The 23,371-nt window shown below is 43.0% G+C and overlaps 1 protein-coding gene across 12 annotated transcripts in view; it reads left to right on the forward strand.

Moving 5' to 3' along the window:
- Carmil1 (capping protein regulator and myosin 1 linker 1) overlaps window positions 1-23,371 on the forward strand; it is a 264,452-nt gene that overhangs the window by 197,525 nt on the left and 43,556 nt on the right. For all 12 annotated transcript variants that reach the window (XM_076939239.1, XM_076939246.1, XM_034510864.2 and 9 more), the window contains exons 24-28: window positions 5,404-5,502; window positions 12,015-12,143; window positions 14,771-14,902; window positions 19,792-19,967; window positions 22,588-22,675. In XM_076939239.1, the coding sequence (XP_076795354.1) occupies window positions 5,404-5,502; window positions 12,015-12,143; window positions 14,771-14,902; window positions 19,792-19,967; window positions 22,588-22,675 (624 nt within the window). The remainder of the gene's footprint in view (window positions 1-5,403; window positions 5,503-12,014; window positions 12,144-14,770; window positions 14,903-19,791; window positions 19,968-22,587; window positions 22,676-23,371) is intronic.

Below are 23,371 nucleotides of genomic sequence, written 5' to 3' on the forward strand. Positions count from 1 at the left end.
GTGATGTACTTTCTTCAGCAAAGCTGCACCTTCTCAAGATTCCATAACTTCCCACAGATACACCACCAGCTGAGGACCAAGTATTCAAAAACATGGGCCTATAGGGGACATTTCTCCTTCAAATCCCTGCAGGCTATGAGTGTCTTAAAGGAAAAGGCCATGTGACTTTCAAATTTTTTCATTCTCATCACTTATTGTGTTTTCCAAAATGTGTGCTTAGACATTTCTTAACCATTTTAAATAAAAATGAGTAATAGGGAGTGGCAGGAAAAGATTTAGAATAGCAAAATTATTCCCAATTTTTATTTGAAATACATGATCTTAAAATCAATTCTTACCTAAGTATAGTTAAGCTTACCTCTATAATACCAGAAGGATCTCTATAAGTTTAAGGTCAGTCTGAGCTACAGAGTGGATTTCTAACTCAAACAAACAAGCAAACAAGCAAACAAACAAACAAAAACAAGTTTACTTAGCCTTATAGTCTTTAGCAATTTCTTAATTTTTCTGAACTTTAATTTTCACACATGTACACACTCATTTGTATATGTGCACGTATATGCATGCATGTATGTATGCACATGTGTGTATGTGTGTGTGTATTTATGTATATAAATAGAAAAAATTAAGTTATATCCTAATTATGCTTCATGGACAGTTAACAAATAGGTTAACAAATGAGTGCCATGTATACCATTTAAATGTTAAACTAAATTAACGTGGTACAGTCTTTAAAACAGCACGTGGGATGGGGTATTTCAGCCTAGCATTGTAGGTGAGGAAACGGAAGGGAAGGGCACTAAGAAATTGGCAAGGATTACAGACACCCACTACCAAGCCCAGCTGAGAAGTAAAGACAAAAGCCGAGGTGTGCAAGCTCTTCAGATGTGCCGAGAGGAAGGAAAAGCATCAATGAGGGAATTAAGGCAAAGTAAAGTCCAAAGAAATCCTAGCAGCACTGTGCTGGATGACAGTCATCATGTGTAGACATGAGGTGACTGGGCATCATAGCTGTGGTGACCTCAGATGACTAAATGTCATACTGTGAGGAGATGTGAGATGACTGGATGTCACAGAATGTGGAGATGCAAAGTAACTGGATACCTTAGTGCACAGTGACATGAGGGACATGACAGCCTTGTGAGGAAGGATTGAGGAGCTGGCAATCCTCATGACAAGGGATTGCACTTTTAATGAAATGTGTAATGCCACTTGGAAGTAGATCTGAATGTGTAATAAACTTGTATTGCAGAGAAAAACAAACATTGAAAAAAATTAATGAACACCTTAAACGCTTGACCAGAAATGTTTTTAGTTGGAGATTTTTTTTTTTTGGTGGGGGAGGGAGGAAGTGGAACTTGGGAATGTTTGCTTGTGTGTAATGAAGTCCTGTGGGTTAAGACCCAAGTCCACATATGGGTTTGTGTGTGCCATGTGTGTGTCCCATGCTTGTGCTCCACGGGGACTTCTGTACTGCCTTTGGTGCGATTTGTTCTTGTCACAGCCCTTCACCAGAGGTCAGATGTGAGCAGTTCCCCCTTAGGCCAACATGCCAATTTTGATTTAGAAAATTTGGGATTTTAATATTTTGAAGATTGATCTGTGGATTATTAATGTTCATCTTATAACTCTGATATGCTTGAGAAGAGATGAAAAATTAAAATCTGATAAATCTTTGGAGAAGTCAAACAGGACAAAAAAAAATCACCATAAAAACTATGTTACAAGTAGCAGCTATCTATCTAGCCCCATGAAGATGCATTCTCCACACAAGAAAACTCAATGCATAGGAAACATGTTGTGGTGGCATCCTAACACTTGGGATACTGAGGCAGGAGGATCAGAAGTCCAAGGTTACTCTTAGCTACATAGTGAGTTGAGGCCTGCCTGGAATATATGAGACTCTGTCCAGGTGAAATAAGTAGAGTGCGGATAAGATGGTAGAAGTGCACTTGCTTGTGGGTTTTCTTTGGGGGGTAGGATTACTTTGTGCTTTGAATTTATTGGATTTTCATGGTCAAAGGGAGCCTGTTTTCATCTGGACAGCTAGATACTGTCCTTGGAGGGAATAAATGGACCAAAAGCTCTACTGACTTTAATTTTCTAAAAACAAAATATATTAAGTCCTCATACATTGTTTTTCAGTGCAAATTTCCATCATTTTTGATCCAGGATTTTTGCCTCTTGGGCAAGTTCTGGCTCTGGAAACATCTACCTGGGGTTGGACCTTCTCCATCTTGCCCCTGCTCCCATTCCCTCACTGGGACAATGAGTATCTTTTTTGACTCTCCCTCATATGACCTTAATCAGACTCTGAGCTCTTAGTCCCCAGGAGTTAGGTGTCTGTCTTCTCCCTGGAGTGCTGTGTGGAAGGAAATCTTACTGTGCTAAGTTCAGTAGTAACAGGTTGATGACTGACAACAGAGATGCAGAGTTTGTGGTTCCTTTTTCCTTTAAACTTGTTTTCAGAAAGAAGCATTGTGGGGCTGGAGATAAGGCTCAGTCAGCAAAGTGTTTATTGTACACACGTGAAGACTTAGGTTTGCTCTCAGAACCGGCATAAGAATCTGGATGTGGTGACATGAGATTATTAATCCCAGCTGGAGAGGCGGAGGCAGGAGGGTCCCTGGTGCACACTAGATAGCCAGCATAGCCTAACTGTTGAGTTCTGGGCCAGAGAGAAAGACTATCCCAAAAACCAAAGTGGAGAGTGACTGAGAAATGACATTCGAGGCTGACTTTTGGGCATGTATGGACACAGGCACCTGTACGCACATGAACCTGTCTATATGCTTATACAAAAAGAACAAACTTCACATCATTTTTCCTAAAACAACAACAACAAAACCACCAAAACTATTTCCTGGCTTAGTTTGTGATGCAGAATGGCTGGACTTGGGAAAGGTCTGGGAACACAGGCCCTGCCAGCCTTCACTGTCCCATGTCTGTGTGGCATGAGCTTCCTGAATGAACAGATTGCTCTCAGCCTTTGGCCCAGTGTGAGGCCAGCTGTGAAAAGACTGGAAAGGAGGCAAAGGACCCAAAGCTGGGTGGTCTCAAGTGTCTGCCGTTCCGACACGTTGAGCCTCCCTAGCAAAGCATTTCCCAGTGATGTGTCACCTTGGCGAGACATGGCTGCTGGGAGGCATAGGAAGGAAGGTCATGTGATCTGGCCCCACAGTGCTATGTTAATGATGCATTAGTTGGGGGAAGGCACTTTTGCTCTGCCTTCTAGCTTCCTGGGATGCAGGTAATTGCTGTCTGGGTTTTAATTGGTCCTAATTGCTATTGAGTAGTAGTTATTTTAGCATATGGAAAATTAAAATGAAAATGTAATAACAGTAAGAGCTTCACAGTTATTAGACATTCTTAACCAGGGAACCACGGTGAAAAATTAAAAGGCAAATGGCTAAGACACATTATTAAAACAATAAAGGGGACGAATAAACCAGGATGGCACAATTTACCCACCCGACTTAAATCAGTCTTGTCTCTTCTCGAGACAGTGTCTCATGCAGCTCAGCTTGGCCTAGCGCTCCTTTTTATCTTGCCTTCGTCACTTCTGATTCCACTGCATGTGATAGCTTCTTATGCTGTAGCTGCCTGTGTTTACAAGAAGGTGTGTGTGTGTGTGTGTGTGTGTGTGTGTGTGTGAGAGAGAGAGAGAGAGTGAGTGAGTGTGAGTGTGTGTGTTATGGTTTCTATTGCTGTGAAGAGACACCATGACCACAGCAACCAGGATCACTTTCTTTGAGCCTTTGAGCCCGTGGGGGTCACTTTCTTTCAAACCACCACTGTGTGTGTGTGTGTGTGTGTGTGTGTGTGTGTGTGTGTGTGTGTGTTTGTGTGTGTGTGTGTGTACTTACTGGGCAGTCACACATACAATGCTTCATAACCAAGCATCTTAGTTTCTTTTCCTGTTGCTATAATAAAACACTCTAACCAGAGCAACTCCAAGGACAAAGGGTCAGTGAGGGCTCATAGTTCCAAGCTATAGTCCATGGCAGGAACACCACAGGCATAGGAGCTTCAGCGAGCTGCTCACGGTACATGTGAGGTCAAGAAGCAGAGAAAAATGCTTCTGTTCAGTTTACTATGTTCATTTTATGCAGTCCCTGGATCCCCTGCCATGACTAAGAAGGGTCTTCCCACATTCATTAACAGTAATCAAAATAATCCTTCACAGACATGTCCAGAAGCCCATCTCCCCAGTGAGTATAGATTTAAACGTCTTAGCTTTCTGCATAGGGCTGGGATCATAAGCACGCACCGCCATGCCCAGTTTATGTGCTTCTGGGGATTGAATGCAGGGCCTCATGTGTGCTGCAAAAGTGCTCTATTAAGTGAGCCACATCTCCAGTCCCCCAAGTCATTCTTTGAAAGTATAGTCAACTTTGTGAGAAAGATCTCTGTATGTAGCCTAGGCTGTCCTGGAACTCAGTGTACCCCAGCACAACCTTGAACTTGACAGTGACCCTTCCGCTTCTGCCTCCAGAGTATTGACATTTAGGCATTCAACACCATGCCCTGCTACAAACCCTGTTTGTGGGTGTTCATCTCTCTAACTAGTTCACCATGCACCCTGTTCACAGCCCAAGGCCTGTTGATCTTCCTAAGCAGCTCCTTTTCATCTGGTTCTAATTTGTGCTTTTTCAGTTTTCAAAGGACTTTGTGTATAAACATGAAATATCAACCCACTTCAGGATTTCTTGTTTTGTGTAGGGATGTATTTTCTTATTTGCTGTCACATTATTAAAATCAGTCCTGTTTTGAGAAACTATGAAAATCTGGTAGATTATTAAGATTAGACTACACCAAAGATGCTATTTTTATAGCTGTTCTTCCCTCCCTCCCTTCTTCCCTCCCTCCCTCTGCCCCCCTCCTTCCTTTCTTCCGTACCCCCTCCACCAGTCTTTTCTTCCCTTGTCGTCTCTCCTTCCCTTTCCCCAGCACTCCTCCTCAACCCCTGCCGCATCTTCCTCTCTTCTCTTTCTTCCTTAGCATCATTTCCCAAGTGCTGAGCAATTCTCGGCTGTGGATTATCATGAGGTTCAGAGGGCACCATCTGCCCTCCTTGGAGAAGACTTGCTTCTGAGCTACATGGTGTTAAAACTTTTAATTTTATGCTGCCCAGAGATGAGAACCCTGAGCCGGCAGCAGCTGTCACCAAATACTGGCTTATCTTTGTCAGTTTTGGAGTCACACACAAATGACTTCAGTTACCCAAAAGCTCATTTCCTAGTTAAAAGCACCTCTGATAAACTTGTCAGAGCTTCGTCTGAGCCTGCATGGGTTGTGGGGTCAAAGAGCTGATAGACCATGCTCATTGACTGGCTCACTGATAACTTTATCCTCCACGGAGTCAAAGTGTATTCTTGAGGGATATGTGTGCTCCATTTCCAGATAGAAAATTATCTGCTTCGGAATCACGAGACCAGGAAATACCTCCAGGAGCAGGCCTACCGCCTCCAGCAGGGCATCGTCACCAGCACCACCCAGCAGGTAAGGGAATGCCTGTAACGGCACACTGGGTCCGTTCTGTCGACAGAGGCGTACAGAGCACAGCTCCAGGAGGGACTGGCTTAGGAAAATCACAGCAGATGGAGAGAGAGGAAAGTGTATTTGGGGCAGAAAGAAGAAATGAATAAAAATGGAATCCTAGAAGCTATAAACTAAAGGCAATTTTTTTTTAAATTGCTGTTTTGTAAGTGTTAAAAACTGGGAGACGGTGAAGGTGACAGGTTAAGATTGGGGTTGACAAAGAAAGCCGAATAGGAACAGAGCTGATTGTACCTTATAGCTCATGGAATCAAATACAATGTTTGATCATTGATATATATGAAAAATATATACCTAAAATATATACCATACCTGTGGTATGGAAACTTGAGATGTTGCCAGCCTATAATCCCAGCCCTGGGATTGAGAAACAGGGGAAGTGGGAGGTTTTATAGGTCTTCATCTGTAGATAGAATTTGGGCCAACCTGGGTTACATAAGACCCTGTTTCAAAACATTACAAACAAATACAAGAACAGTGATGAGCAGCTTAGGCAAAAGCTAAGTAGGACCAACAAGTGCTCATCTCTGAACATCAAGAGGAACTGATGGGATTTATTTTATTTTATTGTCATTGCTTATCTCAGAGTGTCTGAGTGAATCTACCTCCTTACAGTTCAGCACTGGTTACATTTACTGACAGTATTAATTAGTAACACCCAAGTAATATGTGTCAAGAAAAGACTTTTCTTTACATATTTCTGGCCTAGCAGAACTTTTGAGAAAGAACGCATTATTTAGACTTTGCATTATTTAGACTTAAAAATCGAATGTTTCTCCCTGTTAGGGTCTAATTATTATTTGAGTATTTTATAGCTTACTGATGTTAGCATATATAATTATTTTTAAGAGCTATTTTCATTTTTAATATTTGCACATGAGTGTCACTACCCATAGAGGTCAGAAGAAGGGATCAGGTTGACTGGAGTAGGAACTACAGGCTGCTGTGAGCTGCCCGCTCTGAGGGGTCTGGGAACCCAGTGAAGGTCCTCTGCAAGAGTGGCCCTGCCCTTCTGCACTTGGCTCTCATCTCGGCCCTGGTTTCCATGTTGAACCTTAAAAGCAGCAAGGCTGTCAACATTGTACCTTTGCCTCCTCTCCCTTAATGAGATACCAAGATGTAGGGTTTTTTTTTTTTTTCTTAATCTAATATTACAACTTCTTTCGGATGGAGGGCAACCCCTACACCCAACCCTGTACCCCCCCAAAAAAAAAAGAAAGAAAGAAGAGAAAAGAAAAGGAAAGAAAAGAAAAAGAAAGGACCACACTGCATGGTCTTTAATGCTTGTCCTTCCCAGCAGATTCCAGATTCCATCTTCTCACTGAAAGGCAGCTACACACAGGAGAGGAATGTAGATGTTTACTTCTACATTGGTGGTTCATTCTGAATTATTTGAATCATTATGTGCCAGGTACATTGCCACCTTTCACTTCAGGGATTTTTGTGCGGTTTTATGACTAGCTATTTTTTTACTTGAGTCATTTCAGTGGCTTCAGAGGAGATAGATGTGTCTTGAAGTGTTGAGACATTCTAATGGAGGAAGAATAGACCCTCTGTAACAACTGTTCTGTAATCTCCTTTCCTTGTCATGTCCCAGGTGACAAGTGAAGAATCACAGTGTATGAAAGAAGCACTGAAATCCCATGGCTCCTCATGTGTTTGTTTTTGTCTGGTGCCTGGTGTCTAGGGTTTTATAAGAATCAGTACTGCCTTTCTGCTTTCCTGTTCTCCCTTCTCCTGGACCTCATAAGCCCTCCTAACCAGGTGTTGGGAAACTTTGTCTGACATAGTAAATATTCTAGGCCTGTGTACCTACTGCATCTGCCACTATGGAGCAGACATAGCAATATACAATGTACCAGGCATAGTGCATGCACCATGCACATAGTGCTGTGTGTTAAAAATCACAGACAAAATCGGGCCCAGAATTGTCTGCCACCAAGCTCTAATTTTTATTCTCTTCCAAAGAGCTATTTTCTCAGCACACTTTTTCTTGAGCAGAATTTTCCCCTGGAGATGATAACTTGGCTAACCTCCTCACTGTGACATTCTGAAACATGACCCCTATATGTACCTACTGAAGTGACCCTAAGTGATTGTCCTCATTGGCAAGTCTAAGGGTCTTTTTCTTTTTGACACTCCTTCTTGCTGTTTCTCTGACTAGTGTCTGACCTCCTGTGTAGCTGAGAATAGCCTTGAATTTCCTCTGTCCACCTTCCCAATGGATTGCAGGCCCACACCAGCTCACCTAGCCCTTGCATTAGTGTTGACTATGAAGGATTCTTCCCACTTCTGTGTTGGCCTTGCTTGGAGGCAGAGCTATTGTCTTACTCAGGACTTTCTCTCTTCAATATCAAGTGTGGGGGTATATTTCTCTTCAATAAAGACAGAGAGATAGAGGAAAAGAACATTGTTTCCACAAGTAAGCTGTTGGGTGGAGGTGGTTACAGTTGTGACAAATGGAGTGTGACTCAGGATGGCATTAATTACTAGTGGTTTCTATGCTTTAGTTCAGCATCCCAGTAGCTCTGATGGAGCCAGCTAGTCCCTGCAAGTGTACCATGGATTAGTTGTGTGATGGGTTATTGAAAAAGCCAACAGCACTTCTGCCAACTGAGGGCAGAAGTGGGTAGTTCAGCACTGCCCACACCTCTCGTGTTAGTGTTCATTTTATTGAGGGTTCCAGACAAAAGAGCAAATTCAGGGAAGGTGTATCTCAACTAGGGCCAGTCTGCCGGTGAACATTGAACTATATCATTGTGAAAACAGTTATCATTAATGTGATGGCTGGAAGTGTTGAGACCAAAGAGGTAGTGAGGGAGGAAAAGAAGGTCATGTTCGGCTCTGTGCACTATGTTCTCTTGGAACTCTTAAGGTTCTCAAGGGGGAGAGGTAGCATGAATGGCAAGACTTAAGAAGACATTAGAACACCAGATAATGAGAGGTCATGTCCAGCAGTAACAGAGTGCACAGTCCCATAGAAATGGGAGGTGCTTAAACTCGGACAGTCTTAGTCTCTTTTCTTGTTGCTATGATAGAATACCCTGACAAACTTAAGGGAGAAAGGGTGTATTATGTCTCACAGGTCAAAAATACATCCTCAGGGGTGGTGAAGTTAAAGTAGCCCAGGGAAGTTACAGTAGCCAAGGAAGAAGTTAAGGTAGCTGGAACTTTGCAGCTGCTGACACATGGCATCCACAGTGAGGAAGCTGAGGGTGTTAGATGCATGCTGCTCCCCAATTCCCTTGTCTGATTATGCAGTGTACAGTCCCATTCAGGGAGGGACGCCACCCAAAGTGACCAGGCTCTGTCTCAATATCATGAAAATAATCCCCCACAAGCCATCTCAGAGGCCAGATGATTCTAGATTCCATCAGGAATTAGTTTCAAAATGAAAAATGAACACTCAGAGCATGTGGGTGTCAAATGAAGCAGACAGGGTTAACTGAAAGGACCACATTCACCTACCATGAGGTTTGTAACAGGATAACTAGAGTAGTCTTTCTGTCCCACCTCCTGTAACTGTTTTCAATTACATGCTTTAGTGGTGTGACTTATAACATGACAGTGAAACACCTAGATCCCCTACCATTTTAACATTGCACTTTGTCCTATGTCATCTTAAGTGAATAGCTTGCCTTTCACATACCCTAGGTACCAAATGAGCTGCATTTGGTTTTGTTACATTCTAACAATTGCTTGGAAGAGCCCTACTGATATGAGAGTTTGTCTTATTTGAAGAACTAAAATTTTATTTTCCCTTTGACTTTAAAACTATTTCCTGTGGAGACTATTGTAGTGGAGTCCATTCATACCCTCTCTCCTCCGTGAAAGCTGGTGACACTTCAGGGGGCTCTTCAGTCTGTAGTATTAGTGCAGAGAATTGGCTTTATTGGGTTGTTTGCACAGGCCTCCTGGTTTGGCCCTTTGTAGCATCAGATGTGTATCTGGTTTATCTTCTCAAATTAGAAAATTATTCTTAGTGAGATGTGAATTATTGATGACCATTTTTGTTTCAATCAATATGCCAGTTTGTAGAGTAAGGATTTATGCTCATCATGAAGGTTTTTAGAAACACAGAGTCAGCTCTCCGTAGGGCATTGTGGGAATGCAGAAAGTATTTGATTCCTGCCTGTAAGCATAGATTGGAGGTAGCGAGTGGAGGTGAAATAAACTGTTCATACAACTTTACCTCTGCGGAGCTCAAGATAGACCATTTACAAGAAGTCTGGGAATTTTACAGCAGAGGAGCTGTTGTGTACATCAACACAGCTTCTATATCCTCGTCGGCACAATAGATGCTTTGAGTGAGTGTCTTTACAATACCAGAAAGGCACGGTCAGCCTAATCGTATAAAAGGGAGGATGAGAGAGGCAGCCGCATTGCAGCTCTAAGGTCAGAATGTAAGTCTTCTGTGCTATTCTGAAAACACACTCTGCCCCCTCTCCTAGGGTCTTACAATGTTGCCCTAGGTGTCCTAGAAATTACTATGTAGCCTAGGATGGCCTCAAACTTGTGGTGATCCTCTTGTCTCTGCCTCTAGAGTACTGGAATTATAGGGCTTGAAAAATGCACACAGTTATGTCTCATTGTTTTAGTTCTGGATTGGATTGAACCCAGTGCATCAGTCATGCAAAACTACTTCTACCAAATTGAGTCTTGTCCTTTTTTTAGTAAGGGTTCTGTTGTTTCTTTAATTTGTAAGAGAAGGAAGGGAGACTTTCCTGGACACAATATTGAATTATTCAAAATAAAAAGAGTAGGGCAATTTAACTTAAAAAAAAAAAAGTATGAGAATAATTAAACTTTGTGGATTCAACTGACCTATCAGATGGGCCAGGACACTTCTTATAAGGTCTCTGAAGTGAGCATGCTTTGTTTTTCTTTACATTTATTTATTTGTATGTAGGCAAGAGATAGGTACACCTGTGTATCATGCATCCACATACAGAGATCAGAGGACAGCTCCTTGCAGTTGCCAGTTGTCTGCTTTGTCTTGTGGGTTTCAGGGATCAAACCTCAGGCTGGGCTGCATACACCTCTATCTGCTAAGCCATCTCAGGAATGCAGCAAATATTTCTTTTATGCTAGTGAAAGAAGACTAACATAGTCCAGACTGACTTTGAACTTGGTTTTGCAGCTGAGGATGATTTTAAATTGTCCATCTTCCAACTACTTAGCTAAACACTATATTTCTAAGACCATGCAATAGGTGTTGTTAGCGGTTCTAAGAGTACCCGGGAGGGTTGTGTGGAGCATTGTGACTGCTGTTTGCTTGAGAGGAATTTGTGCTCCTACTTCGTCTCCTGTTGCACTCAACACCTGGCTAACTGTAAGAAGTAGAGGTTATTTCAGTTTATGTTTCCAGAGGATGTGAGGACCAAGAGTGAGACCCTGGTCAAGGGACTCCCATGGTACATAACACCCACCAGCACAGGAGCTAATCCAGCCACTCCTGGGAGATCAGAGAAGTAAGTGGGACATTCCGAAGCAGGTCTGGCTTAAGGTGGCTTTAAAATAAAGATACTTCTTTGGGTTCTACAGTTCAATCTTGGACCCTCCGAAAATGATTCAAATACTCGTAAGGCAAAGGTGCTGGGATAGACACTAGGTGGAATTGGCTTCATCGTTGCTTGTGCTAATATAACAAGACACATTCCTCCTTTATTGACCAAAGCAATGTCTCCTATAGCCCAATCTGCGCTCCAACTTGCTTTGTGGCAAAGGTGAACTTGAACCTCCAGGTCCCCATATCTCAACCACCCACGTGCTGGGATATCTGTGCCACCATGCCCAGTTTATATGATACTGGATATCTTCCCCCAGGGCTTCACAGGTGCTGAGCAAGCATTCTTCCAAGTGAGCTACGTCCCCAGCATACTGCCCCCGGCCCCAACCTGCTTCTATGCTTCAGTGGTTTTCACCTTATGGAGAGAAGCACTTTATATAATAGAATTTTTGAACTGTCAGTTTCCAGAGGCTGTTTTGACTTTTATACAGTTGAGACCCCCTGGCAGTTGTAAGCATTCTATTGTCATGTCACTAGTCCTGGCAGTGTGTAAGACATTTTTGTTTGTTTGTTTGTTTGTTTGTTTCTTCAGCATCTCTCCTTGTGTCTGACACACACAGGGCACTCAGTGACAGTTAGTGAGAGTCACTCTCTAGCAGAACATCACTGAGAGCTGCAAGATTTGGATCATTAAGAAGAGTCAGCACAGTATTCTTTTTAAGGGAGAAAAAAAAGCCTATATCTTTTACCAAAATGTCTCATGTCTTTTCCTGGAGTTAAATGTGCCATTGGCTTCTCTCATGTATAGTTATACTAATTTAATAATTGGTTAAGCATTCTTCTGGAGGATGCCAGCAAGACATTTTCAACCTCATGCATTCATTTTCTTTGTTCATTCTGTGTCTTCCTTTATGAACAAACTTGGATGCTCCTCTGGTTTGTACAGATGATTGACCGAATATGTGTGAAGGTTCAGGATCACCTCAACTCCTTACGGACCTGCGGGGGTGAAGCTCTGCAGGAGGATTTAAAGGCTGCAGAGCGGCTCGTGCGAGATGCTAAGAACTCTAAAACGGTGAGTTTCTTTTCCGAATTCATAATATGCTGGTAGTATGTTTGTCCTCTTTGTACCTGTGCTGATTTCTTTCTCTCTTTTTTTTTTTTTTACCATTATTATTTATTTTATTTATTCACATCCCAAATGTTGCCCCACAGCCCCCCTCTTAGAGTTCTTTCCCCCTCCGCCTCCCCTTCACCTCTGAGAGGATGCTCCCCACTTTCTGGGCATGCCCACTCTCTGGGGCATCAAGTTTCTACAGAATTAGGTACATGCTCTTCCACTGAGTCCAGACAAGGTCATCCTCTGCTACATATGTGCCAGGGGCCTCAGACCAGCCCATGTATATATCCTTTGGTTGGTGTCTTAGTCTCTAGGAGCTCCCAGGGGTCCGGGTTAGTTGATACTGTTGTTCTTCCTATGGAGTTGCAATCCCCTTCAGCTCCTTCAGTCATTCCCCTAACTCTTCCATAGGGTCCCAGACTTCAGTTCAGTGGTTGGCTGTGAGTATCTGCATCTGTCTCAGTTAGCTGCTGGGAGAACCTCTCAGAGGATAGCATGCTAGGCTCCTGTCTGTAAGCGCAACATAGCATCAGTAATAGCATCAGGGATTGGTGCCTGCCCATGGAATGGATCCCAAGTGAAGCCGGTCACTGATCAGTCATTCCTTCAGTCTCTGTTCCATTTTTCTTCCTTCATTTCTTTTAGATAGGAACAATTTGGGGTCAAAAATAATGAAGATGGGTTGCTATCCCCATCCCTCCACTGGGGGCCCTGTCTAACTAATAGAGGTGGTCTCTTCAGGTTCTACATTCCCACTGTTAGGCATTTCAGCTAATGTCATCAATATTGAGTCCTGGGAGCCTCTCACATCCCAGGACTCTGGGATTTCGAGAGGTTCCCCCAGCAACTGCATATTTTGATTCATTCTCCTGGCTCTCGGGGCTTCTCTCCTGATCCCCCATACCTGATCCTGCCCCCCTTTTCCCCTCCCCTTCCCCTCTCCCTCTCAGGTCCCTCCCTCCTTCTGCCTCCCATGTTTATTTTGTTTCCCTTTCTAAGTGAGATTGAAGCATCCTCACTTGGGCCTTCCTGCTTGCAAAACTTCTTGCTGTCTGTGGGTTGTATCCTAGGTACTCTGAACTTGTTTACTAATCTCCACCTGTCAGTGAGGACACACCGTGCATGTCCTTTTGGGTCTGGGTTACCTCACTCAGGCTGATATTTTCTAGTTCCATCCATTTATTCCCCAAAGTATGACTTCATAGAAAATAGACTAATTATGAGTCAGAAGCTGGGCTCTTTCTTCTGCTCTTAGGATCACATAAGTGGCCTTATTTCATTGCTTCATTGTTGTTGAATTTGCATTTAGTTGTGTGTGTGTGTGTGTGTGTGTGTGTTTGTGTGTGTGTCAAAGGGCAACTTGTGGGAGTCTGTTTTCTCTTTCCACATGTATGCCTCAGGGATCAAACTTGGTTTTTTAGGCTTGGTGGTGAATACCCACTGAGCCATCCTGCTGGCTCCAGGATCACAGTTGCTGAATGTTGTGTCAGGGACCTAGCAGATTCGTCAGATAGCCCTGTAATGCAATGATAATATATCCTTGGATGGTGGCACAGAGCCTCTAAAGTTCTGGAACATTCTGAGCAACAGAGGTGACAGTAGCATCTTTGGCTGCTGATAACCAAAGCTTTTCAACACAGAAGCATTCACCCTAATGAGTGGACCTGGAGGAGCTGACCATAGGATGGCTCTTCTGTCAAGTACACACCCTGTCCAAGGGAAGGGCTGGAGACTAGGTCAGTCACCATGTCTCTAATGCAGCTTCTAGGGATTCTTGAAACAGGAGTTCAAATAGCTTTTGCTTGTTGCCATCAAGGGGCTTGGAAGCTGGCATTCCTGGAGATGGCAGGGAAGCCCTCTCCTTCAAGCCCCTGCCGAGCCCTTTTCCTCAAGCCCAGGTGACACTCTCACCCCTGTGCCTGCCAAGATACTAAGTCCATTTCACTGTCTGGGTTGGAACCCAGTGGCAAGGAAGGTGCTTTGTGAGATAAATGTGGCATTTCATCAGGTCACTAAACTTGAGGGCTAGGTGGGGACTTTTTTTCATAATCATCTTTCCTAAAGAAGCAGTGATGACCTAGGACGTGTGACTCGAAGTTGAGTGACATAGCCCTGTAGGTCTGAGTCCTTTCTTACGTCATCTGACAGTCTAGGCAGAGTGTCAGAACTGAGTGGAATTATGGGACAACCAACTGGTATCTGAAGAGAAGGGGCAAATTACCTGCATGTTTGGTGACAACAGTGTGGTTGAAAACACCTCAATCCTCACATTTCAGACAAAGACAGGACTATCCCAAGGACACTGACACACTTCTTGACCTGAGAGCTGCTGAGGGTCAATAATGGCTGTGCCATCTCCCAGTGTTCCATTGTGGTGATATTCTAGCATTGCTGGGTTTCACTGAGCATGAACAGATGCCTGTGAAGAGCATGGGCCTCAGTTTAACATCCGTGCCTTTGGCTGAGACTGGATGATCAATCTCTAATATATTTCTTTAACTCTCTGTAACTCCACAGTGGTCTTGATGCTTATTGAAATGTTTTTTCAAGTACAACAAGGTCACTTTTCACCTTTCTTCCAGTTGTTACCAAATTTATACCATGTGGGTGGTGCATCCTGGGCAGGAGCCAGTGGGCTGTCATCCAGTCCCATTCAGGAAACCCTAGAATCAATGGCCGGAGAAGTCACAAGAGTTGTGGATGAACAACTGAAGGTCTGTACATCTTGTTATCTTGAGAATGAACTTATAATGATATAACTCTGTTTGATGGCATTCCATACGGTAGCTGCCTGTGTTTATAAGATGCACACTAACTGGTCAGACACATGGGTTGGAAGTCATTACGGTGTCTAGTCTAATTAATGTGTATTAGAATGCATTCTTACATAGTAAGTCTCACTTTTGGTGGCAAGTCTTTAAATGAACTTATTATGAGTGGCTGCTACTAATAGGGGTGGGGTATGATTTCTACCCGGAAGATACAAAAACAAAGTGTTCTCTGGGGAAAATATTTTTATTACATTTAGTTTGAAGAGTGGAAAAATGTGGGGACTATGTATAAACACTGCCAAGGTACGCACACAGAGCATAACAGTAGGTGTGTAGCCAACCATCCTTGATGTGGCTGGGGATGAATAAACAGACATAGAATGGAGCTGTGGGGCCCCAAATAAACAGAGTTCTGCTGTTGGCTTACTGACTAAAATTGGGTTAAATGGTCCCTAAGATTTTGGAGGGTGTGGGTAACCTATAAGAGTGATTTTATAACTCAGCTGTCCCAGAGATGCTTCACATTCAGAAGAATTTTTGCCTTCTAAATCTGCTTGAGATTCTGTAACTATTTAATCTCTTTTCTTCTGAAAGTGTAACTTCTGCAGCAAGAGGAGGAGTTGAGGCACAAAGGAGTGGCACTTTTACAATAAACTAATTACTCTCTGAAAATTAAGTTAATAAGGCAGAAAATGCTGAGGCTTCCTTACTAGGAGTTAACCTATCTCTCTGTGCAGCTCCTATGGACACACTCGTGTGTGTGTGTGTGTGTGTGTGTGTGTGTGTGTGTGTGTGTGTGTGTGTGTGAATTTCACCTGTCTCTGACTATTGGAATATATATTGAACAAAGACAGAGGAGTACAAAAGAACAGTGGGCTGCTTCAGGGTCTGTTAGATTATGTGGTAGGAAATAGCACTTGGATCCTTCATGGAAAATAAAGTGTACAAAGGAGATACTCTCTTCTATGAATAAAAATCAAACTTTGTTACTTATTTCTGACTGATATTAAAACTTCTGAGAAGTGCTTATGCAATACCAGCTGTCAACTTATAAAGGATTACCAGAATCCAGAGATCACATCTTATGCAATACCAGCTGTCAACTTATAAAGGATTACCAAAATCCAGAGATCACATCTCAGTCTGCCCAGGCACCCAGTCTTACATCTGTGTGACGATGCCATGCAAATGATTCAAAATCGTTTACACTGGAGTCAGTATCACAAGTACAGTTCTAATAATTAAGAAAGCGTCTGTTCTAATGGCTACATTCTGCTGCATAGATGTACCACAGTGACCTATTCTAATTTCTGATGAACTTTTCTTAGGGTGAATTTGTGTAAGTGCCCCATTGCTGGGTGAAGTACTTTATGCTTTTGTATAGATTTGCAAACATGTCAAGCAGTATAGGAAACTGCTTGCTTATTGTATTCTTAGCAGAACTGAGTACAGCTTGACACCTCTAACTTTTTTAATATAATGGGCTAAGAAAAAAACCCCTTACTATATGTTTTTATTTCCTCAATACCAGAATAGAGCTCGAGTATTTATTTATTTATGGGGCTGGAGCTTGGCCACAGCACTTTATGCTTGCTGTGTAAGCATTTGATTAGTTAGCTACATAGCCAGCCCTATATTTTCTATTGAAAATTTCCTATTTCCATGTTTCCTTCTCCACACACCCCCTTTAGAGCATCTGTAAGAATTTCTTCTGACTGTAAGAATGGCTGTCATTTAAATTACCAAGAAACATGGCCACAGGTCCTTCCTTGTCAAACAGCTTCCAATGTTGCTGGTTTTTCATCTTGCCTGAGACAAGGATTGCCCTGCTTCCCCCTAACTGCCTGTAGTGGTAGAAATTGATTTTGGCTCATTTTTCTTGTGAGGGGCTAGAGCATAAATATCTAAAATAAAAGGCATTTGCATTGAAACGCTTGAGATCATATAGATGATACTGTTCTGTTGGTAGCTTGTCTTACCTTTACCAGGGAGTTTTTTGAGCCCTCATTGAATGTCACCAATGTGCTCTGCTTGTCACTGTTCTAGAACCTTCTTTTCTCCTCTCTCTAACTCCCAGGCCCCAAGCTCCCAGCAGCCTGTGTGTTGGCTGTGTTTGTGTTTTTCCGCTGCCTGCACACATGACATCCCTAGACCTTATGAGATTCAAGTTCCTTTGCCTCTGAAAGCATCTGTCATGAATCAGAGCAAGTCCTCATTCAGAGACTCGTAGTCCAGTGTTACTTCTTAATGGTCTTAACTGAAACATGAACCTTTCTACACTTGACATGTCGAAGGCCCTTTTCTTCCTTTCTTCTCTTGTCTACTGACCTAGGAAATAGAGTTTGCTGTTGGGGGGTTGGGGGGGGGGTGAGATTCACATTTCCCTACATTTGGTAACTTTATAATGCATTGATTTCCTTAAAATTGTGTAATAAAGCAAAGTTTCTAGAATTATCTAAACTATAAGGATAACTGTGGGGAGCCGACAGATGGTGGCTATCATCCTTGCAGCCATCTTGAGCCATATACCCTGACAAGAGACTTGTTTTCAGCAGCCTACAACAGCTGAGCACACTCTGATAACATCTTGTTTTATATACCCAGGATTTTCCCTTGGTTGTGTGTGACTTAAAGGTGTGTGACTTAAGAAGTGAGACTTATAAAAGGCAAGAGGCAGACAAAGAGGGGACTGGAAAACTTGGAACTTGGAGGCACTAGGGACTAGGAACTAGACTTGGTACTAGAAACTTGGGACTTGGAACTTGGGACTGGGAACTAGGGACTTGGAGAGAAGAAGAGAGACTGGAGAATAAATGGGACTGAATCTCACTCTGTCTGGTCTCCATTTTTCGCATCTGTCCTCACTCTCTCTTGCTGAACCCTGACCCGCAGACCGGAGCCGCTTGGGGCAGTGTGGGCTCTAACAGTTTAGCCCCCAAGGCTTTTGGCAGTGTGGGTTCCAACATTTGGCAGAGCGGTCCCCGACAGATCACTCCTTATTTTACTACCAAAAGAAAATTTTCATTGCTGAAGCAGCCCTGTTCCTATCTGTCAGAGTTTCTAAAATAAGTATGTCATGGCGGCAAGAGCTAAAGCAGGTGGATTCTTTTGTATTTAAGAAAAAAAGTAATTCTTCTTTCGTAAAACTAGGTTTTTATTGCAGAGAATGAAAAGGGGGCAGGCCTAGCTCAGACTCTGGGTGTGTTCATCCTGAAGGTGACTGACTCTAGACCACAGTTCCTTGCTCAGGCTGGGAATTAACCATAGTGATTACTTCTTGCTCTGATATTTGATCAGGATAATGCTACATCATAGCCAATAGTGGGGGTTTTAATTATTAGATGAGAAAAATTCAAATAATTCTTTGGGCTATTTTCAAAATTATTAGTTCAGAAATCCTCCTTACCATGCCTAGGGCAAAGTGAAGGTCTACAGAATTCCTGCTTTGAGAGGCCATGTGGTCACTGGACTGGCTTATGCCAAGCAACAGAAAGACACCTTGCCTCCTGCCCTTCCCTTTTGCCTCCTAACGTAACTTCTGGGACAGCCATAGAGAATAAATGTGGGATTTTTTGCAGGTGGGGGGGAGGATGTTTTGATGTAAGGGCTTATTTCTTTTCTCTTTCTGGCCTTACTTTTTAACATGTTTATTTTGGACTAGAAAATTCTTTTCTTTCCCTCAGGCTGAATAGTGAAAAAATTCACTGGTAAGTTTCGGATTCACTTAGGATCCGCGGTCTGATGGGTTTAGGAGGATTTCTAGTGAGTTTGATCTTGATTTGGTCAGAGGTTTCTTTTGAGTTCTTATTCTATATTTAGAGTTTTTGATGTTGTTGCTGCTGCTGTTGTTGCTTCTGTCCTGAAGCAAAGATTTGGACAGACTGAGGTATCAAAAGAGAATGGTAGAAGAAGAAGTTGCCAGGAGACCCCTAGCCTTACCTCCCCCATCCCAGGAAGTGCTGAGTTCCCCAAACAGGCCACTTCTCTCCTGAGCCCACTGTCCTTACTTATACAGTAGGCATATCAGAATCAGTCCTATTACAGTCTCGTGTGGACTGAAAAGCATCCTGGGTAAGATTATGTCATAGAGTGTGAAGTGCCATCTTGACCCATTGTTTTGACCCGTTGTCCCATGTTAGGGTTACAGATGGATAATTTTGTCTAGTGTCATTCCACTGGGTTTCAAATTTGGCTCTGACAGGAACACAGATGTTTTTTCCACAGTGTAGTCTCAGCACCCGTATTGGGCAGTCCTTAGGAGACACATTTGTCACCTGTGATGGAGAATTGCTTGAGCGGCTTTCCCATCCGTCCTCATGGATGCTGGGAGGAAGGATGAATCTGCAGTGTCATTTCTCAGATGCTTCAGGAATGTGTACACATGTGTTGGCTGTTGCTGTTAAGGTTGTTTATAGAGTTCTCTGTAAATGTTTTCACGTGTTATTATTCATGTGTCTAATTGCTCTTCTTCACAGCTACTGTCTTACCTAATATGAAAGCTCTTCTGTGAGAAGAGTAAAATTGGCAGTCATTTCCAGTGATTTTGTTTTTTCTACTGTAGCATTTTGGTAGAACTATTGAATGGTTCATTATAATTTAGAGGTTTGTGTGATTTGGGAAATCGCACACATACTTTAGAGATTTTTAATTCTCGAGTTTGAATCTGATAAGCATGAATTCTAGGACACAGGAGCTCAGTCTCCTATGACAAGTTGCTGGCAGTCTGGAGGTCTTGGTTGTACCCCAGAGTTGGTGGTCCTGTCCTCTTAGGGCTTGGTGCTGTGCACCTCTGCATTTTCTGATGGCTGTCATGTTCCTCTTTTACATTGCAGGGTTTGCTGGAATCCATGGTGGATGCGGCCGAGAACCTCTGCCCCAATGTCATGAAAAAAGCCCACATCCGACAGGACCTGATCCACGCCAGCACAGAAAAGATTTCCATCCCACGCACCTTTGTTAAAAATGTCCTGTTGGAACAATCTGGAATTGACATTCTTAACAAGATTAGGTATGTCATCATGTTACTAAGCTAAGGAGCTGTGGTATGTGAGGCACAGGCCAGGTTTCCTGGCAGGATAGTGTTGGTGGCTTTATCATCAGGGAGTGAAGGAGTGTGCTGATCCGTGGCTAACAGACAGAGGAGAATGTATGTAAACATAGCTATGCATTAATACACAGGTTGTGTACACAGGTAAGAGTCTAGCACGTTATATCTGGATTACCTAAGTGCACAGAGCCCAATGCTCTCTAAGGACTGTATATATAAGGAGGGCATGATTATAATTCCCAGTTCATGATTCTGGAATTTATCTTCTACTTTCTAAGTCACCGGTTTAAAGTCTGAGGATGTCTCTCCCCCCCCCCTCCGAACCCCCCCGCTGCCATGTTTTGTTGTTTTGGGTGTCTGGATCCTTTTGTTTTGGTTTTGTTTTGGTTGGTTGGTTTGGTTTGCTTGTTTTGATAAGGGGTCCTCAATCTATATAGCCTAGGGTATACGAAAACTGTGGCCCAGACTAGCCTGAAACTTAAAGCAATCCTCCTGCCTCAGACCTCTAGAGTGAGTTCCCTTTCTACTACCATATTCTTATTCCAAGCTTTGCAGTCTTTAGATACCTCTTTGGAAAGTCTTGAGGAGTATGCCAGGATGTCAGTGTTCAGAGGATGTCATTACGAATGAGCTTGGAACGAGTCCTGATGCCATCAGTGCACCATTGTACTTGGTTCACCTCTCTCTCATGCCTCTTCTCACCATGCTTCTATTTGGGGAATGAGATGGCCGAACACCAAGTTCCAAAATATTTTAAGATTCCCCTTTTACCTATTTGTGAATATTGATTAAAATATTATTCAGATGAGCAACAACATGATAGAAGGCATCAGGGACATCAAACAATAGTGGCATTTCTAAGTCTTCACTTTGTCACTAAACCTTGAAACCCATAAACCACCCCTCCCCATCTTCAAAGAGAAGGAGAAAGAGAAGTGTGAAGTACCGAGCCTAGAGGGTTAGTTAGAAAGAGACAGAATTTCAGACATGGTAAATGAGAATCAGGAAATGCTTTTTACCATCAAATTCCAGTGTTCTTGTTTTTGGTATGGGACCAGAATGAATCTCACCTGGACACCTCTGATGTGTTTAACTAAATGTCATTTTCTCCTCTTCCTCCTCCTCCTCCTCCTCCTCTTCCTCCTCTTCCTCCTCCTCCTCCTCCTCCTCTTTCTCCTCTTCCTCCTCCTCCTCCTCCTCTTCCTCCTCTTCCTCCTCTTCCTCCTGCTCTTCTTCCTTCTCCTCGTCCTCCTTTTGTTCTTCCTCCTCTTCCTCCTCCTCCTCCTTCTCCTCCTCCTCCTCCTCCTCCTCCATCATCATCATCATCATCATCATCATCATCATCATCATCATGCTTTTTAGGCAGAATCTGTCTGTAGTTTAGGCCAACCTTAGACTCATGTCAATCTTCCTGCCTCAGCCTTCTGAGTCTAGAGATTCTGATTGTGAGCCATCACATCCAGCTTAAAGTACTAGATAATTAAATATCAGACAAATCAAATATTAGTGAAACCTTGTTTCAAGAAAAAAGAATGGATTGGGCAGATTTACACAAGCATCAGAGTTAATCTCCTCCTTCTGCACCCCAAGCAGCAACCATCCTGAGTAGGGAAGTCTCAGTACAAACTGTCACACTTGGATTACAGAGATTTTCCTGTGGCACAAATACACCTTCAACCTCAGCTTTTAGGGTTAAGGAGTTTTGTTTTGTTTGTTCTGAAAACATAAAAAATTATTGACTTCAAAGCAGGGTAAGCTCAGAAGACAATTCTGGAATGAGATATGTGACTGACTTCCTAATGCTTTCCTGGAGATCTTGGACATGAGTGCTTGCACTTTGGAGTCGGGTGATTCAGCCCCAAAACTGGTAGATTGGGGAGCCTTATGAATAGCTGAAATGTTAACTAAAACAGGAGCCGTCTAGAAGGAACCTAGTGACTGAGCCTGTTACTTAAAACCGATAAGCCTCCTCTGTTGCTGGGGAATCGTCTGGGGTCAGATTAAGAGGCATCAAAACTAAAAATTTTAATAACCTCTGTTACGGTGTGTTTTTAACATTGCCAAGCAGAGTGGTGAATCAAAGCAGAAATCGCGTAACGGTTCCATGGGTGAACATTTTTATGTGCTGTGTGTGCACGTGTGTCTGTGTGTGCATGTTGAAGAGATAACTGAGGCTGAATAGCCAGGCTAGACTTTCTGAATTGTCCACAGTCCGGGCCAGCTCATGTCTGTTAGTAGGTGCGATCTACCACTAGGCCCATGTGGTTCCTATTGAGTGTCTCTCTCTCCAGATGTTTTCCATTTCTACCCCTAAATCCTTCAAGCTGCAAATTCCGAGACAGGTTGGCATTGACAATGGGCGCCTGTTACTTGTGTGGTTATGGCTGTGTTTAAGAGTCACTTGGGGGAATCCTTAGTCCTAGCCTCATATCCTTTCCATTCCATTTTCAAAGACAGGAATGGAATCCCAGTTGGCCTATCGGCACAGCGTCACAGGTGCCCTTTGCCCCCCACCCCACCTCCATCCCTGCCAAACCCCCAATACAAGTTAAAAGGCTTCTCTGCCCTTTGGTGTCCATAGTGAGGTGAAGCTGACAGTGGCCTCGTTCTTGTCTGACCGAATCGTGGATGAGATCCTGGATTCTCTCTCCAGCAGCCATCGGAAGCTGGTGAGTGCCAGAAGGGGTGTGGTTTCTTTTCTCTGTCTTCTCTGTAGTATGATGGGTGGAGAGCCTGGCCTTCCTCCTCCCCCTTCTACTGCTCGAAGCCATCCTGGGATGCATTAGAATGGAATGACCCGGGGTAGAAGTGAGCAGTTTTAGAAATCTTGTCCAGTTTTAATGAAGGTCAAAGGTTTGGGTAGATGATGTTAAGACTCATGTCTAAAAGGAACATTTTAGTTATATACTGTATATGTACTGTTATTGCTCTGATGGGATTATTTCAGAATGCATCTGGGGTTTTGAGAGTGGTCTTATTTTTAGTGCAGACTTACCTTGAGGCAACCCTGTTGCCTTGGCCTCCTATGTTCTGTTATTACACAGGTGACCCACTACTCCTTCCTCAGAATAGATTATTTCTTATGTTTCTGTTAGCTAAAGATAGATAGATAGATAGATAGATAGATAGATAGATAGATAGCCCATACTAGCCTCAATTCTCAACATAGGCAAGGATAACCTTGAACTCCTGATTCTCCTGCCTGAATCTGTGTACTACAATACTCAGCTAAGATTATTCCTTAAAATGTAAGACAGTTTTATCTATAGCAGCAGTACTCCAAATGTTGCCTGTGGACCTCACTGGCCAGTGACACACTACTGGTCTGAACATTCATTAGTTAAGAAACCAGCAGGGCCTGCTGA

Source organism: Arvicanthis niloticus, chromosome 8 (assembly GCF_011762505.2).
Source record: "Arvicanthis niloticus isolate mArvNil1 chromosome 8, mArvNil1.pat.X, whole genome shotgun sequence".
In the NCBI taxonomy this organism is placed as follows: Eukaryota; Metazoa; Chordata; class Mammalia; order Rodentia; family Muridae; genus Arvicanthis; species Arvicanthis niloticus.